Here is a 14357-nt window from a genome sequence, read left to right as displayed (position 1 = left end):
GCCATGGTACAGGAAAAGCAGTCAACAGCAGGTAAACAAAGGAGTGTGGCTGTGTTCCAGTAAAACTCTATTCACAAAGACGGAGAGTGGGTTGGATCTGGCCTGAGAGCTATAGCTTGCTGATCCCTGATCTACAAGGGCTCTGGGGAGACTCTGGGCTGAGCAACAGTGTAATTGTGGAACACTTCGCGAAATCTTGCACAGGGGCCATGCTAATCTTCTCTATATCGTCCCAGTTTTAGTATATGCACTGCAGAAGTGAGCACCTCTGTATCCTCTTTTAACATGCTATAGTCTTATTTACCACGTTTATCATCTATTTCTCCCCACCAAAATATAATCACTACAAGGGTGATAATTGGGTTTGCTCTCTTCACTGCTGAATTACCAACACATGGAACAGTACCTGGCAAGTGGTAGGCACTTGATAAGTATCCGTCGAGTGCACTGAACACTGGCATTGGCTATGAGGGCCGTGAGCAAAGCTTGTGGCCAATCTTCAGCAGGGATGCAGTTTTGCAGGATAGGTATTGGCCTTATTTCTGGCTCTATTTACTTTTACTTTTTCTTGCTCACCTACTTTTATTGTACATTCTGAGACAAGACAGGGAATAAACAAATATATTCACAGTGTCAGTTTTACCATTTACATATTGATCGCGTGACAACTTGTTAAATTCTGGTTATCAGCTCATAGTAAGAGCGACCATTTCTCTGAGTGGATGTTATGTACAGGGCACATGCTAAGCATTTTTCATGCACTACTTCAATGAGTCCTCCTAACAACCCAACGATGTAGACACTTCTATTAAATTCATTTTTACACACGAGAAAAACAGGCTTAGAATGGGTGGCAGAACTTGACTAAATAGCCACATTTGCAAGTGGTGGCCTTGGAATCTGGTCCTAGGTCTATTAGCCCCTGGGTCTAGATTTTCCACATTTTGCTTCTCTGCTTCCCTGGGGTTTGTCCCTGCAGCTCCTCTTCCCTCAATATCATGGTAAATGACCTAGTTTGGGACTATTCAGGCTTTTTATATCCATTAACTCGGATTAATTGTGTGGATGGACTCATCTCCCCCTGTAAAGTCACACTAAGCAGAAAATAACAAATACCTCCTTCTGAAATAATTAGTCAAGTGCTAAGAAATAAAACAGAGGTTCTTCAACCCACTGAACACACAGCCTCCCAAAATATTTGTCCATACGGAGTTTGCATTTTTCTTCTCAGGAAATATAAACATTTTATAAAAACGAGACATGTGCCCAAGAGGTCTTCGTGGTGCTGAGATCTGCCTCTGTACTATGTGCAGCAGCCAGGCGATGGGGAGAGGGCGGCCAGCAGGGTTCCACACCAGCGGTCAAGCCCCGGCCAAGCCACTGTCTCTGTCTGCAAAGTGAAAAGCTTGAACTGGATGACCTTAAAGGTGCTTTTCAGTTCTAACATTTGAATATCCTAACCCCCGAGGTTGGGTTAGATGCATCTCCTGTGTGCTCTTGAGACAACCCACCTGCTTGTGCTTCCGCCCACCCGGCACTAAGCATAGTCCCTGATAATCCCTCCAAAGGCCAGCTTTAAAGCCTGGCACAGGGACAGCCAGGTGTCTCTGTTCTCTGTCTGTCCCAGCATCACGGGCTGGACCTGGCAGGTAGGAGTCACTCAATACCTATTTGTTAAATGAATGAATAAATCAATGAATGCAAACAACTATACATGGTCTATGCCTTTTCTTTCTTGACTTGGGTTTATCCCATGAGTCGCTGTGACAGCATTTAGACTTCATGCAACCACACAGCGAGTTCCTGTCTAGCAGATCATCTGACAGACAGAGCCTCACTGGAGAAGAAGCTGGAGGCTGGTACTTTCCTGCCTGTTTCAGGGGCTGAGATAATGACCAGGCTGCTTCATGGCCTCCACCGTGAAATGCTACAGCTCTGACAAGTCTTTATGACTTTACAGCAACTATACCCAGGGCTGCAGTGGACCATGGTGCTTTTAGGTTCCGTGGCTGAGTGATGATGCCAATGTCACAAACATACAGAAGATTTCCTTTATATTTGCATGGCTTCTCTCTACATGATAGGCGTAAAGATAAGAGTTTCTTGTAATAAAGGGAAAAGAAACTTCAGAATGTCACAGGCAAGGTCTTGGGAAGTAAAGATATGAAGCCAAAGCAGGTGCAAAGTGTTCATACTTGACAAACAGTTAACAGTCTTATTCGGAACAAAGTCATGGTCAGATATTAATTTGGAATTACTTGCTCTTAACTGAAGTGGTTCCTCAAGTCTCTCTTTAGGTTTTAAGATTTGTTGTCAAAAGGATAATAAAATCTCTTTGTGTTCACACATCTGCTGAAACAGACATTGTGAAATCCAACATTTCAGTACTGTAGGCCCTGGGATGGGGCAAGGCGCCACTGTCCCTCCTTGCAAGAGAGACTCTGCCTGCATCAGGGATCACCTCACATCGGTCAGAATGGCCATCATAAAAAAATCTACAAATACTAAATGCTGGAGAGGGTGTGGAGAAAAAGGAACCCTCCTACATTGTTGGTGGGAATGTAAATTGGAACAGACACTATGGAGAACAGAATGGAGGTTTCTTAAAAACTAAAAATAGAGCTACCATAGGATCCTGCAACACTACCCCTGGGCATATATCCAGAGAAAACCATAATTCAAAAGTATACATACACCCCTATGTTCATTGTAGCACTATTTACAATAGCCAAGACATGGAAACAACCTAAACGTCCATCGACAGAGGAATGGATAAAGAAGATGTGGTACATATATACAATGGAATATTACTCAGCCATAAAAAAAAGAATGAAATAATGCCATTTGCAGGAACATGGATGGACCTAGAGATTATCATGTTAAATGAAGTAAGCCAAACGGAGAAAGGCAAATATTGTATGATATCACTTATATATGGAACCTAAAAAAAAGAATGATATAAATGAACTTACTGTAAAAATAGAAATAGGCCCACAGACATGGTTACCAGGTGGGGTGGGGGGATAAATTAGGATTTTGGGATATACACACTGCTATGTATAAAACAGGTAACCAGCAAGGACCTACTCTATCGCACAGGGAACTATACTCAATATTGTGTAATAACCTATAAGGGAAAAGAATCTGAAAAAGTATCTATCTATCATCTATCTATCTATCATCTATCTAACTATCTATCATCTATCTATCTACCTATCTATCTATCTATCCATCTATCATCTATCATATATATATATCCATCTATCCATCTATCATCTACGTATCATATATATATAACTGAATCACTTTGCTGTACACCTGAAACTAACACAACATTGTAAATCAACTATATTTCAACAAAAAAAATTTTTTTAATTAAAAAAAAAAAAGAAACTGCATCTCCAAGGAGTCAGTCATTTATTCAAAGTTCTTTCTGCTTGATATTTGGGGCTTACCCTCTTCTAGCTGAGGACCAAAGCAAAACCCCAGCTCTGCTGCTCATGAGAGCTGCCTGCAGCCCAGTGTGGGTATGGTTTAGGTTTTACACAGATGTGAGCCACCAAAGGCCCTGAGGCAGCATTTCCCCTCCCTTGCTGCCTAATTTCATCCCCACTAAAGCCTGAAGTTCTGCTCCACAGCTTCTAATGGTGCTTATTAAAGCTTGAAAACAAACACAAAGTAGATGCTATAGCTTGGCTACGGTTTTTTTGTGCACTTTTTTAAACTTCATCTTAGTCTTGCACTTGGCAAAGGAGCTCTGGTAGGGTAGATTAAGAATTAGCTAAGGGATCAGTGGGCTGGAGTTTAAGTCCTGGCTCACCCATTTGTCAACAAGGTCCTCCCCTCTCTAGACTATATCCTGGTCCTCGAATGGGAATAAGACTTGCCTACCTCACACGGGTATGAGGAAATGAAATAGCATGAGGAGGTGCTTTGCAAATTGCCAAGCATTAAACATGTCAGATATATGAAAGCAAGAAACAGAATGGAAGAAGAAAGGAAAAGTATTAAAGAATTAGAGGTTTAACATAAGTTTCATGACACCAGTGATGTAAGCTGGCTTCATAGGAAAGCTCAAAATAAGCTGTATTCAGTCTTCCAAGGAAAGAATGAGAATAAATGTCAAACACTTTCCTTACCCTCAGTCCTGTTTCCTCTTTCCTTCCCTATAAATTATAAAGGTAACAAAACTGACCCAGCTCTTAGAAAAGGACAAGGGAGGATAAAGAAGCCAAAACTAAGAAAAGATAAAGCAAATAAAACAGTCTAAAACAGTGTCCATGTTCAAGGTTTGGAACATCTTAAAGATGGAGATTGGTGAAGTTACACAACTGTTTCAACTGCATTTGATGCGAAGTCCTATAGAAAGAGGCCCCCTGATTCTCTGCCTTAGGCCTGTGGGTTGATAGTCACAAGAGCCATATGAGACATTCTGACTCAAAGCAGAGCCAACGGGGCAGGGAGAAGGCGGGTCTCTCTCTTCCCGTCAAGCTCGGTCTCCCTCCTTCCTACCCACTCTCGACACTTCAGTGTTCATAATGCTTTCATTATTGGTAGGTCTCACTCTGGCTGCGGAAGAGCATCTTGCCACTCAAGGGTACCTACACAGAATATAGCTTCATGGGCCAAAAAAAATTGTTCCAAGTATTAGAAAAGGTTCCAAACTTTTCAGCTGCAAATCCTTAGGGGAAGTGTCAGTAACTGGGTCACTTCTTGGTTTAGATCCTCCAGCCAGCACAGGTCCCCACCTCCCCCCTAGCCCACCCCTGCCCAGCCTTCCTCAAGGAGTTGTTGAGACTTCAGGAACTGAATAGAGGTGTTCTGCTGGCTTTCTGTAAAGAGCTCACAACACAGCCCAGCTGTGTGATAGGCTTTCTCTCTAAAAATGGTGTTTCCGAGCCTTTGACAAGGTAGAGGGCAGGGGTAACTTACAAAATTGGGCGAGACTGGAAATCTTCCTGGTTCATCCTCTCAGACTGGCGAATTTTCAGGATCTCAGTGTAGCTCAGGTTCTGCAGTTTGCTCTTGAACTGGTCCAGGGAGCTAGGCTTGGTTGTAAGAGCTCTCATAACCTGCTCCTTCACCACCTGCATTACCTGTGAGATGAAAGGAAGACCATCATTTTCCTGGGGATTGACCTTCCCTTTCAGAAAAGTCTTCCACAAATAATGGCTCCCTATCCCCTGATCCCCTTCGCTGGCTCTCTCAGCCCTAACCTTGGGAGTGCTTTTCCAAAGAGTCAACTACCATGATGTTTAGCTTCCATTTTCTCCTGTATTGCTGGAACCGCAAGGAAGGAGGTGGACTGACTAACTTTGAATTGGGGGGTGGGAGACAGGGTGGGAGGATATATACACATTCATTTGCTCGGTACATTATGTGGCTATAAACAATGCAAACTCAAGAATGAAAGAAGTCCAAGCAACAGCTAGAAGTCTGCATAATCACTATTTTTTTCCAGGAGAAAATCGCTGAGACACAATTAACTGTGGAAGTTTAGTTGGCACTGGTTCAAGCGAATGTGAAATAATACCCACACCCGCCCCTCCTGGATTGCTTTCCCCATGTAGTGAAGGCCTGAGTGTTCATACAAATGATGTATTTGGAAATGGGCATGTGGTATTGCCTCTTTGAGCCAGGCACTAAAAAAAGATGTCTATTGAATTGCAACAAACATATCTCATTGGAAGCTTCGAGAGAAAAGAAGAAAATGGTAATTGGCTGCTTCAGGACAAGTCCAGCCCATGAGGAGGCAATTAACCATCGCCTCTATTAATGTGGATTCATCTTCGTCAGATCAGAGCAGGAAAAGGCCAAAAAACACGCAGAGGCATCCTAGAGACTGTAATCTTGCTGCTTCTTTTTTTATCCTCCGTTACAAATGAGAAAAATTGTTACCCTTCATAATGTACCTATTATGTGCCAGATACTATGGAAGGTGCTTTATATACATTCCTTCTCTCAATCCACTCAAATCCATGAGGTAGATATTATCACCATTTACATTTCCATATGAAGAAACTGAGGCTTTGAAACATTAAGTAACTCGTTCAAAATCATACAGCTGATTGGTAGGTGGCAGAGTTGGGATTTGAATCTAGGGCTGCAAACGCTGTATTACACTACACCCCATACCACCATTTTTGGGGTTGTTTGCAACTTAAAAATAAGACAAAATCACAAATGCACCTCACTTATCTGCTAGGTTCTATGCCAGGCACTTTGCTGTTCATCACCTCATTTAATCTTCTTTCCAATACAGTAAAGTAGGTGTTTTAACCACTATTTTAAAGATAAGAAAATGGACTCAATACTCTCTAATAACCTCTATGGGAAAAGAATCTGAAAAAGACTAGATATATGAATATGCATAACTAAACTGCTTTGCTGTACACCTGAAACTAATGCAACACTGTAAATCAAATATACTCCAATATAAAATAAAAAAAACGTTTTAAAAGATAAGAAAATGGAGACCGAGAAGGATTGAGAACTTGTCCAAGGTCACACATATCTAGTTGAATTCTAAGATATCCGTACGGTGGACAGGGCATACACTGGGTGTCGAACAGCCCTGGGGTACCTCTCCTGTCATTATAAATGTGATCTCAGTATGCTCCTATGGCTTCTAATCAGCTGTTCATTTCACAATTCACGCATAGTAGATACTCAGTAATTGCTCACTGACTAGTCCCACCAAAATGTCAGTTTCATGAAATGTTATTGTAACAGAAGTAACAATTTTACAGCATGGAAAAGACTGCAGCAAGCCAGAATTTTCAAACCTGACAGCCAGGTGATGGGAAAATCTTTCCACCTCAGGAGATACTAGGCAGCTGAGATACCCTTCAAACACTGGACAGCCCCTTGCACTGTCTGAACTCTGTTTAATGGTGCTGCCTCTCCTTGGATGGTGTTGGTTGCTTTCTCCAAGTGGACCTCTCTCCTACAGCTGTCCTATCACATAAGGACCTGTCCAATGATCTGCTGGGGTCTAGAGGCATTGGGGGGCAGAATAAGAAAGCGAATCCTCTTTGGTAGCAAAACTAAACACGCCTTCAGAAAAACCTGAGCATCAGGGGAACCCACAAGCCCATGAGTCACCTCAGCTCAGGGATGCCCAATATCCTCCCTCTTTAGTCATCTGCACAGGCATTGGCTGCAGTGCCCTCGTGCACCCAGGGATCCCATGCCAACCACATTTTCCTTTAAGTCACCTGAACATGGCTGAACCAAGGGTAAGATGAGTCATAGGTGGCTGGGAGACAAACAGATCTATCTATTTTCCAGTGATATCAATCCTCATTTTTCCTTATATGCTTCTGACCTTTAGGAATCCGTGTCCACAGTAAGAATAGCCTCTACTGATTAATTTCCAAAATATATAAACAGTTCATCCAGCTCAATATCAAAAAAGCAAAAAACCCAATCAAAAAATGGGAGAAGACCTAAATAGGCATTTCTCCAAAGAAGACATACGGATGGCCAAGAGGCACATGAAAAGCTGCTCAACATCACTAATGATTAGAGAAATGCAAATCAAAACTACAATGAGGTATCACCTCATACCAGTTAGAATGGGAATCAGAAAATCGACAAACAGTAAATGCTGGAGAGGGTGTGGAGAAAAGGGAATGCTCTTGCACTGTTGGTGGGAATGTAAATTGATACAGCCACTATGGAGAACAGTATGGAGGTTCTTTGCAAAACTAAACATAGAGTTACCATATGACCCAGCAATCCCACTACTGGGCATATACCCAGAGAATATCATCATTCAAAAAAACACATGCACTCCAATGTTCATTGCAGCACTATTTACAATAGCCAGGACATGGAAGCAACCTAAATGTCCATCAATAGATGAATGGATAAAAAAGATGTGGTGCATATATACAATGGAATAGTACTCAGCTGTAAAAAGCAACGAAACTGGGACATTTGTAGGGACATGGATGGACTTAGAGACTGTCATACAGGGTGAAGTGAGTCAGAAAGAGAAAAACAAATACCGTATATTAACACATATGCGGAATATAGAAAAATGGTACAGATCAACCGGTTTGCAAGGCAGAAATAGAGACACAGATGTAGAGAACAAACATATGGACACCAAGTGGGGAAAGCAGGGAGGGTTGGGTGGGAATGAATTGGGAGATTGGAATACCAAATTGTACACTCTAAATATATGCAGTTTATTGTATGTTAACTGTATCTCAATAAAAGTTCTTAAAAAAAAAAGAATAGCCTCTACTAAGTAATCTATTTGCATTTTTAAAAGGGCTACCTGGGAAGCAATATGTTATCATAAGAAACAAATCTAATGGCAGGAATCTCAGGAAACTTCAGAAGAAAATGTGAAAGATGACAGATCTATATCATCCACTTATCTGCATTGTCCCGTAGGCACCACTGTTCTCAGAGGACCTGCGTGCCATGCTTGCCCTGTGAAGAAGGAGGCTGCTGGTGACAACAGTGATATAAAGGCATGAAGGCAGCTGTCCTCCAGACCACTGACTCATGGGAGTTTCTAGGATCATGGCTGGGTTGCTCTCTTCACTATAACTCAACTAGTTATAGGCTTACTATAAATCAGACTGTATTGATAGAAGCTATTAATAAAAATTTGCTTGAGAAGCATTATTTGTGAAGTCAACACAGCAAACGCTGCTGAGTGCTTACCATGTCTCTATACTGGGTGAGGCACCAGGAGTTTAAAGATGAGTAAGGTATGGCCCTTGCCTTCTGTGAACTAAGGGTATAACGAGAGCCAGGATAGGCAAAGATCATGAGAGCAGAAGTGTGGACGTGACAGAGCAGATGGACTGACGAACATTGTTGGCAGGTGGGAAGGTATTTCAGAGAAGAAGACATCACATGGATTTTGCAGTAAGAATGGGTAGTCAGTGGTGTGGAAACAGGAAACTACCACATCTCGGAACCTGGGCTGTATCTGAATTGGAACCAGTTACATAAACATTGTTTCATACCCCCAGTGTAATGGCAGAGAGGAAAATTTCCAGTTGACCTTCCACCTGATCTGCTTCTTTTTTTATTCAGGCAAAATGCTAAATTTGGGATGCTTCACAAATTTTGAAATTGTGACCATCTCATATCATGCAGTATAAATAGTGGCTAAATTTGGTCAAAGCAGAATTATAACACTTTGCAGTTTCATGTGAGGGGCACCACAGGAGCTGCCCCTTTGCTCATTTAGAGAAACTCGGAGTTGAGCCGAGGAGATAATTGTCATCTCCTAATGTTATTTGACCTTTTGGTGGGAGGCAGGGCATGTATGAGAGACAAAGATACAACGACTTGAATACCAAAAATGAAGAAGGGATTTTAAAATAGAATCAGGTCAATGCTGAGAGAGTTTTAGAGCTATCTCCACTTCCCTTGTTTTACAGATAAGGAAACAGAAGTTCAGAGGGCCAGGTGATTCCCCTACTTCATGTGTTTCTTAAGGGGCTGTCAGAGATGACAGTCATCAGACCACATGTGACTAGACACAGTGATGATGGTAGTTAAGTGGGCATGCATGAACTGACCAACCAGCATCCTTCTCCAGAATTTTCTGACATGAGACAGAGCTGAAGCATGCTCTCTTCCCCTCAAATTGAGAACTGTAAGCCTGTCCCTTCACATGCAGGAGACTGGGCGATAATGAGACCAATGCCAGTAGAATAAGACAGAAGAAAGTTAGAAGTGTGTGTGTGTGTGTGTGTGTGTGAGAAAAAATGTGTTAATAACGGTGAAGCCATATTCAACCACAAAGTCAGTGGAAACCTGACATTTGCTGGTTTGGTTACATAAGCCTTTTTTCTTAAAATGGTTTGAATGGGATTCTTGTCACTTTCAACCGAAGATCTCAACAAATACACATAATAAAGCATGCAGTAGTACCAGCTTATGGGGCTGAGATTGCCCAGATTGGAGACAAAATAGAAGAAGGAAACTGGATAGAAACAACAAAGCTACTTTGATAAGAAACAACTTAAAATCATCTTCATTTATGTGCTCATGGTTGTACCTTTGCATGGAAATGATGATAATCCGTTATGTAAGTATGGGAAACTCTTCAGCTCCTACTTATATCTTATGCTTAAAATCCACTGTTAGAGTTCCATTTCTCTAGCTTAAGACTTTTATTCCTGCTAGGTGTAAGCATCCAGAAGTGGAACAATCCTTTAAATCCCCGACAATCATTTACACTTCAGTTTGAAGAAAATATTGCCCATTTCCTAAGAGGAGGTTGATAAGACAGAAGAGGTCTAGAGGGCACTGGCCCCAGGGAAAGGGACACAATGGTAGGTATACAGCATAGAACAGCAGCCAAAGACTGGTTTTGCCTACTTCACAGTTTTGTTTGGCACTGGCCATTGACCATTGTTCTATGGTCACTCCGTGTGCCAAGAGCGATGACCCCTGCAATAGATGTCATTTTTTTTAGAAGGGATAAAATAGATGGGTCAAATAGTTATCTATTCCTTTGCAAAGTAGTTTCTACAAGAACTAGAATTAATGGCATAAAGTCTCTGTCAATGCTCTGTGTTTGCAATTTAAGTCAAGACACTCACAGCCACATCCTTAACTCTGTCCTCTTTGGAAACTATCAGACCTTTAATCATTGTTTGAAAAACCCACAGATGGTGTTGCAGAAGCATCAGCAAATCAATGAACTTAAAACTTCTTAATTACAACATGTGCTTGCACAGACATCAAAGAAAACATACTCTTAGAATCTGAACTTGGTATTGACTGATTATTTAATCAAGGTCTGAACCGTGTATTTCTGGAGTTTTCCCAGCACATGTTTGCTATAATAATGTCACATTACAAAAGAAGTAGGGGTCCCACGAGACACCTGTACTTCAAATGGAGAAAACCTTTTGGCTCCTTGGCAGAGTGGGTTAAAGGTATAAGCACTGGGGATCCCTGAGTAGAACGGAGCATGCTGTTGGCCTAACTGTGCTCTGCTTCCATTGTTGTTAATGAGATGTGCTCGTGATCCACTGAGCCGCCACGTGCTGCTGGTCCCATCAGCTCTTCGGCCCTGCCTTTAGAGCCACACCTCTACCCAGCAACATTCATCTATTCATTCAACAGCTGTTTTGTGAGCACCTACAATGTGCAAGGCCCTGTGAGTGAGTGCTTCTGCTGAATGGACTCCTTGTCTGGGAAAGTGAAAGACTTGCACATACTGGCAAGTGATGTCACAGTGGAGCAAGGGCAAGGTGTTCATCCCCCAAATACTTACTGAGCCCTTCTCAAGGGCCAGCAGGCTGAGGGCGCAGTATGGGGACTTTGGCTGGGGCTTAAGGAGAGGCCAGATGTGGACACGATGAGGTGCAGGGAAGGAGCCAGTCTTGGTGGAAGAAACAGCATGAGCCAATGCTCAGAGGGAGGAGAGAATGGCTCTGGGTGGGGAAGAGTGGCTGGTGGTTTCATTTAGCTGGAGAAACGGCTTGGGGCTGTGAGGTAAGTCTGGGCAAACAGTGGGTGGTTTTGTTGGGTAAGATGAAAAATGTGGATTGCTTTTTTCTGGTACTAATGATAAATCACCAGAGGATTTTGGGGGGTGTGATGGAATTCAATAATATAAAGTATGGAATCTTTTTTAAAAATAAATTTATTTATTTATTGGCTGTGTTGCGTATTCGATGCTGCTTGCAGGGTTCCTCTAGTTGCGGTGAGCGGGGGCTACTCTTCATTGTGGTGCACGGGCTCCTCATTGCCATGGCTTCTCGTGTTGTGTGGCATGGGCTCTAGGCCTGTGGGCTTCAGTAGTTGTGGCTTGTGGGCTATAGAGCGCAGGCTCAGTAGTTGTGGCGCACGGGCTTAGTTGCTCCGCGGCATGTGGGAACTTCCCAGACCAGGGATCAAACCCATGTCCCCTGCATTGGCAGGCGGATTCTTAACCACTGCGTCGCCTAGGAAGCCCCTAAAGTATGGAATGTTTATTCCTGGTCCATTTGGGGAAAGGAGGGATGTCAGACAGTATTGTTGCTGGGACTTGAAGGAGGATGGGAGTTACAAGGTGAGGAGGAGGAAGAGGGAATCCAGGTGGAGAGACCGGCAAAAGCAAAGGCAGCAGTAGGCAGTGCGCGACTCAGGTTATTAAAGAACATATGCTTTTGGAGTCCACGTTGGTAGTTTTCAGCAAACAGATGGGTACTGGTTTCAGGATAGTTTCACAGCCGTTAGAGCTCAACACACACACAGTTTTGAAGTCAGGCTGCTTCCTCAAGACATTCAATCCCTCCCAGACTCATTTTCATCATCTATAAACTGGGAGAACAAATGATTTGGGATTCATCAGCTTATTGTTAATGAGGTACAGCCTAACATCCTTTACGGTACAGTATAGATAGCAAACACGAGTTCCCCTTCTCAAGCCTTAGTTTGCTTACCATAAAGTGGAAGCAACAGTACAGAGTTCACAGGGTTGTTGTAAAATCTAAACAAGATGTTGCATGCAAAGTACCTGATACATTCAATGGAACCTACTAGATTCACAACACATGTGAGTTCCCTTACCTTCTGAGAATGAAATTATGTCAGAGGTTTCTCCTATAAACATATTCCCAGATCACATCTCTATCACCTGGAAACTTGCTCGAAATTCAACTTCTCAGGCGCACCCCAGACCCACTGAATCAGAAACTCTAGGAGCAGTGGGCCCAGGAATCAGTGTTTCAATAGCTGCTTCAGGTGATTCCGATGCACCCTCAAGCGGGAGAACCTCTGATCTCAGCAGACATCCAGCACCACTTCTGAGCCTTCAGTATGGCCTTTATAGAGATTCTTGTCATATCCCTGCAAAGCAGTTAAGTTCGTGATTGGTGTACTTTACCGCATCTAGATTGTAAATCCCCAGAGAGCACGCACTGTTTCTTATTTGCACTGTGTCACACAGTGCTGAACAAGTATCTTCCAGACTGCAGTGACTGATATGCTCAATACCAAAGGCTCAATACCAATACCTCAGGCTCCTACCTTTCATCTGTAGAATTCAACAAATGCATCCTTAACAGAATTGTAAGACTGCTAACATGGTTTTCAAAGAGCACTTTTATACAGCCTAAAGAATAACGTCTGTGGCTTTGAGATGGTGTCTTACGGTTACAGAGATCATTCTGAGCTTCCATCCGGAGCTGAGCTGGAAAGGGCTGATCTGAAGCCGAGTGGAGGGTTTCTGGAGAAGCCACAGCAGTATACCACTGAAGGGGGCGAGGGTCAGTGCTTACAAAAAAGTTCAATTTACCCAATCTGTGGTGCCCATTAAATGGATTTATCTCCACGATGAAGAGAAAAGGCTGTCTTGGTGAAGACAGATGCCAGTGTAGTCCGGCTTTAAAATGACTCATGGGGGAGAGTTCTCATCCCTGGACTTTAGGACTGGACCACTTTTCTTCCCAGAAATGTTCTTTACACAAAACAAAATGATGGAAGGCTCACGAGGACCAAAAAATTGGAGGGATTCTGCCTGGAGAGAGGTCTGGGGGAAGGACGACCCCAATTGCTCACGCGTAGGCAGGATACCTTCCTGGAGACTAGCATCACTTTGGGGGGCCACTCGCCAAGGTTAGAACATGGGGACAAGTGCTCTTGCCCAGAAAAAGTTCAAGAAGTTCGGGTAAAAGCTAATGACTAACCTGGCAGGGACAATTATTGACCCAGATGTAGGCTGTCGATGCCTTCCTCCACCCTCCAGAGGTCTTTAAAATTAGGAGAACGGGAAACTAAAGATGGTTATTCTTTGTAGTTTTGCCACAGCTGGGGAGTGGGCTGCCTAAACCAGCCCAGGCGAACGACAGTTTTTGCTAAGTAGTGTCAAGTGTATTAAATGAAGGCAAGAGGAAAACAAAAATGCTTTCTGGGCCCAGGGAGCAGCATTTAAATTTTCTGTATTTATTTTGGGCAGTTTGGCATAGAGCAGAGGCTGGCAAGGTTGGCCCTTCTTTTAAAGGCCAGATAATAAATATTTTAGGCTTTGTGGACCGTACAGTGTCTGTAGGAACCACTCAGCTCTGTTGTAGTGCCGTGAAAGTGGCCACAGACAATAAGTAATGATGAGTATGGTGGTGTTCCAATAAAACCTGATTTGACAAGACAGGTGGTGGGCTGGGTATGGCCTGCAGGTGGCAGTTTGCCAACCCCTGGTATCGAAGAAAGACGCCTGGCTGAGGGTTAGGCAGCGCTCATTTCAAAGTCTGCCTCCGTCCCTCACTTAGCTGCGCAAATTGCTCCAGCTTCTCTGAATTTGTTTCCTTGTCTATAAAGTGGAGGTGAATATCTTTAGTTAGGATTAGAAGACGCACAGCACTTACCCCAATACATTACACCCATCATTA

At 43.0% G+C, this 14357-nt stretch overlaps 1 protein-coding gene and 1 pseudogene across 2 annotated transcripts in view; both read right to left on the bottom strand.

Moving 5' to 3' along the window:
• The window catches only part of ELMO1 (engulfment and cell motility 1), a 508334-nt gene that overhangs the window by 37490 nt on the left and 456487 nt on the right, over positions 1–14357 (bottom strand). For both annotated transcript variants that reach the window (XM_057730899.1, XM_057730900.1), the window contains one exon: positions 4933–5096. In XM_057730899.1, the coding sequence (XP_057586882.1) occupies positions 4933–5096 (164 nt within the window). The remainder of the gene's footprint in view (positions 1–4932; positions 5097–14357) is intronic.
• On the bottom strand, positions 171–262 carry LOC130852735 (U6 spliceosomal RNA; annotated as a pseudogene).

The sequence above is a fragment of the Hippopotamus amphibius genome, chromosome 4 (assembly GCF_030028045.1).
Source record: "Hippopotamus amphibius kiboko isolate mHipAmp2 chromosome 4, mHipAmp2.hap2, whole genome shotgun sequence".
NCBI lineage: Eukaryota > Metazoa > Chordata > Mammalia > Artiodactyla > Hippopotamidae > Hippopotamus > Hippopotamus amphibius.
Note: the sequence above shows the minus strand (reverse complement) of the source record. Positions and strands in the feature narration are given on the sequence as shown.